Source organism: Triticum urartu, chromosome 2 (assembly GCF_003073215.2).
Source record: "Triticum urartu cultivar G1812 chromosome 2, Tu2.1, whole genome shotgun sequence".
In the NCBI taxonomy this organism is placed as follows: Eukaryota; Viridiplantae; Streptophyta; class Magnoliopsida; order Poales; family Poaceae; genus Triticum; species Triticum urartu.
Genome location: NC_053023.1, coordinates 460,282,188 through 460,286,309, shown reverse-complemented (window position 1 = coordinate 460,286,309; position 4,122 = coordinate 460,282,188). Strand labels below are relative to the sequence as shown.

General features: G+C 48.1%; 1 protein-coding gene across 1 annotated transcript; it reads right to left on the bottom strand.

The window, feature by feature from the left end:
- Window positions 1–376: 376 nt before the first annotated feature.
- Window positions 377–3,546, bottom strand: LOC125537878 (transcription factor bHLH62-like). The gene is made up of 6 exons (XM_048701205.1): window positions 2,804–3,546; window positions 2,517–2,684; window positions 2,275–2,340; window positions 1,399–1,467; window positions 1,227–1,298; window positions 377–1,096 (listed from the first exon to the last, which is right to left on the bottom strand). The coding sequence occupies exons 1-6, from the start codon at window positions 3,461–3,463 to the stop codon at window positions 911–913; spliced, it is 1,221 nt and encodes a 406-aa protein (XP_048557162.1). The 5' UTR covers window positions 3,464–3,546; the 3' UTR covers window positions 377–910.
- Between the last annotated feature and the right edge of the window lie 576 nt (window positions 3,547–4,122).

Genomic DNA, 4,122 nt, shown 5'->3' with positions numbered 1-4,122 from the left:
AGACACACCCATCTACCAATCATTGCAAATGGGAAGGTAACAAAGCTCATGATTAACACTGATTGATGCAAGTGGGTCTTGGTTCTAAGCACTCACTACCTACCCAACGGCTGTAATTTCTTCTCTTGCTTTTGTAGGTGCTGCCATTAATGATTGAAGCCACGGTTTCTCTGGTTCAACTGTGCAGTAGGATCAGCTACATTCATTGAGGAACAGCACACAGATACACAATCTGACAATATGTTTTTGGATCTTTGACCTACCGTATTTTGATCCACTGTTGGGGAAATATAGTACATAAGATGTGGGCTCATAATGATATACTAGAGGAACATGTATGTTGCCATTGGCTGGAGTAAAATACTAGAGGCATCCAAAACAGAAACAAGATCAAAGACATAGTTGATCTAGGAGATAATTTGAACACCCAAAGGGAAGGTAACTTTGTTTCTTCTCTGAATTCTCATGCTTTCCGAGTTGAGAAACTAGCACTACATGCTTTCTACAGTCAGGGCATGCAAGCAGGAGTTCATCACACAATCCCTGGCCCCTCTTTGCCCTTTTTCAACACACATATTACACCCAAATTCATACCCTGCCATGCCACTGCATCTGCACCCCAAAGCCTGAAACCTGCTGGTTTCTCGTTTGTCATGTGGTAATGATTGTTGTAGTTTCTGAGCTGCTGTGCAGGGAGAAGAGAAAAAAGGGCGGAGCGGCTGGCGTATGTACAGAAGGCAGGGGCAGGCACATTTATGGTTCAACCTTCATGTGGTTTACTGTCGTCGCCGGCTGGCCACTGCCTGCATTCAATGACATGGAACGGGCCAAACAGGGCAACCTCAGCACAGAATCCAGAACCGGCCGTTTTCAGGACATGAAGAGACCAAGGAAAGGTGATCTGGTATTTTCACTCGCCATAGAAAGCTTGGGGTTGCTGGCTATGGCTGCTGCTGGCTCCCCCCATCTGCACCACTCTCTGGAGGTCTTGCTCCCAGCTGAAGGTGCCTTCTACCTCTGCCCCGTGGCCGTGGCCGGCCGCGACGGCGACGGGTGAACCGGCGTAGGAGAAGCCGGGCACTGCCATCTGGTTCATCTGGAAATAGTTGTGTGCAAGGTTATCTCCCTCGCATCAATTTGAGTGGTGGTCTGGCAGAAGTTCCGGTGTGGAGATTGACGGCAAAGTTCGATTTTTTATATACGTGTCATATCATATGAACTCTCACCTCTTTGGACGGGATGTACTGCTCGTCGAGCTCCAACTGAGGATTCATGGTCGACAATTTCATGGATAGAAACTGAAGGAATGCACAAATTATTAGCTAGTTCAGTTCTGAAAGAAAGAAAGTTCAGTCTTGCGACATGCATGCTGCATCTTAGGTGGTTACTAAAGTATACCTCGACCTGACGCTGCAGCGACTGGACGTAGTTGATGATCTCGTCGAGCATGAGTGCCTTGCCGGTGATCTGTCCACCGCACATCCGCATGTGATGGTTAATAATTAAGCAGCTAAAAAACGCAAGGAGAAACACTTAAACAAACCGAAATTTGACCGCCGCCGCAATAATTGTGCACTAAAGTAATCGTGCGCGCCACCTAAACCACCCGCACCTTCCATTGATTAACTAATCATCCTCCACCAAAAGCCGGAACGTCGCAACTAATTATGACTACCGCTGCTAGCTTAGCTAGCTCTTGGACCACTACGTTCCAAATTACTAAATTACTGCCTCCAAAGCCCAGACTTCACCATAGCTAGCTCGCTTTCTTCCTACTTTCGGTGGAGGAGTCGCTCTAGCTAGCAAAAAGTCTAACTACTATAGAATTACATCCTCAGTAGCGATTAGTAGCTAGTAATGAACTTGTCCAAAAAAAGAGCTAATGAACAAGTGGTAGCTGACAACAAGATCAAGCAGTAGTAAGCAGTACTACGAATTTCGTTTGTTCAAATGTATTTTAGACATGGATGGACACAGTCTCCAAAACGCTATCTATGCGTACTCGCCTTCACATGCATGCTAACCTTCAAGTTAACAGAATTTGACCTTAAGGAAATTGCGGCTCGGGTGCGTTCATACATGCATAAACACATACAGTAGTACAACCTCCGTTCCCAAATACGAGTCTTTTTAGAGATTTCAACAAACGACTACATACAAAGTAAAATAAGTGAATCTACATTCTAAAATATGTCTACATACATCTATATGTTATAGTTCATTTAAAATATCTGTATGTTATACTCAGACTTATACTTGGAACGGAGGGAGTACCTTGTTGCAGCTTGGCACCAGGGACTGCAGCAGCTTCATCCTCTCACCGATCTTCTCCCTCCTCACCTACCAAGTAAGAACAAGCGAAGTCTTTACACTTGAAAATTTTGAATAACAACAACAAGGTACTAGTACTAGTACGCTCAAGTGATTAGTATGTAAATTGCAGTGACGTGCATTTGGATTTGGGAATTAATGTGTAGTAGTATCTAGGATAGGTAGGAGGTCGGTAGGTACCGTACCCTCTCGGCGAGGCTGTGACTATCGGTTGCCTGCCCCCTCCTCGCCCTCACATGGATGTAGTCCTTGGCCGGCTCCGCCTTCTCCTCCTCCACCGCCCCGGCGTTTTCCTCGTCGCCGCCGTCGGCGACCCTCGGCCGCTTCGGCGGGCTCGTATTCATTGCCGCCATCTGCATTTGCGCCAATAATTTATATATTATCCACGGAGTTACTTGGCATAGTATCACCAACGAACTGGGCCTTGATTGATGCCAACATCTGTGAAATGAGAGGGAGAAGAAGAACTGACGGAGCAACTGGGCTGTACTGCGGGTAAAGAAGCCTTCGCCTTGCCCTTCGCCGGGGCCGCCTTGCGCTTCCGCGCGGAACCGGCGGCGCCCTTTTTCGTGGGCGGCTCCTGCATTGCGGGCTGGCTGTCCGTCTCGGGGCTCATCTCCAGTTGGGCGTTCTGATCCAATGGCGCCGTCGCGGCAACGCCGGAGGTGTTGCCAACGAGCGACTTGCTGCTTGACACCCGGGATAGCCTGCCTGTCTCCAGCGCAGCGATGGCGCCGTAGCCCCGGAACGCCTGCGGCGCCCCGCGTGGAGGGGAGCTGATAGGCGTGCTGTAGCAGGAGTTGTTGGCGCTGGCGCCGTTGCAGATGCTGCCGAGCCGGCCGATCAGGTCGCCGATGGCGACGTCATCCTCGCCGCCGTGCGCGAAGCCTAAGCCTCCGCCGGCGGTGGCGCTGGCAGGAGAAGAGACCAGAGAACTGAGCGCGGAGTCAAAGTGTGCCGTGGTGGCTGAGGAGTCTACTGGAAGATGCTGGTCCACCCACGGCAGCCCGAAGGCCATAGCCGCGGCGGCTTCGAACCCTGAACGGGGCGGCTGCACGTAAGATGCGCCAAGGAACGGCGCGGCCAGACCGGAGGAAAGGTACTCGCCGGGGAAGAAGTGCTCGTTGGCCATTGGAGACTTGAGTGTGCGTTGGCGTGCTCGGGTGAGAGGAGGGGAGAAGAGAGGGGAAGAGGAAGGCTGTGGAGGTTGGGGACGAGGAGGTAGTTGACCGTTATATATGGAAACGGGTGGGAAATGACCGTATTGGTGGGTGTGGCACGGTGAAAACTTACATCCGCCTTCTGATCACTGGTCACTCTGTTCTCTATGTTCTCCTACAAACATACACATTTTTATTTTTATATTTTTCAAGGAAACATAGTCTTCAGGCTCTTTGATTTAATTCACACGATAGGAAAAGAATACTAGGACACGGATTTGATGAGCATGGTTCCACGCGCATCTTTTATGAATAGTAAATTCAAAAAAATATTAGGAAAAAATAAAAAATCTGAATATTTTTTGTAACATACTTAGTCAACCGGTATACCCGCATATGAAGTTTCACAAAGAATTTAAATCCTTGTTATTCGGGGCAAAAGTGACAAAGTCGAAGCAATATTGAAAAAACATTGTTTAATGAATAGTAAGGTCCCAATTGTCAATTGTTCACTAAGAATATCATGGGTGTCAATACTTCATGAAACTTCACATGTGAGTAGAATGGCCGATCAAGTTTGTTACCCTAGAATTTTAGATTTTTTAAATCTTTTAAGTATTTTTTGAACTTA

Excerpts from the sequence above, each read along its gene's own strand:
- LOC125537878 (XM_048701205.1), bottom strand. The coding sequence starts at position 3,463 with ATGGCCAACGAGCACTTCTTCCCCGGCGAGTACCTTTCCTCCGGTCTG. Across the intron at positions 2,341-2,516 it reads GTCACAGCCTCGCCGAGAGG|GTGAGGAGGGAGAAGATCGG; the intron begins GTACGGTACCTA and ends CTTACTTGGTAG. Across the intron at positions 1,299-1,398 it reads CGCTGCAGCGTCAGGTCGAG|TTTCTATCCATGAAATTGTC; the intron begins GTATACTTTAGT and ends GCATTCCTTCAG.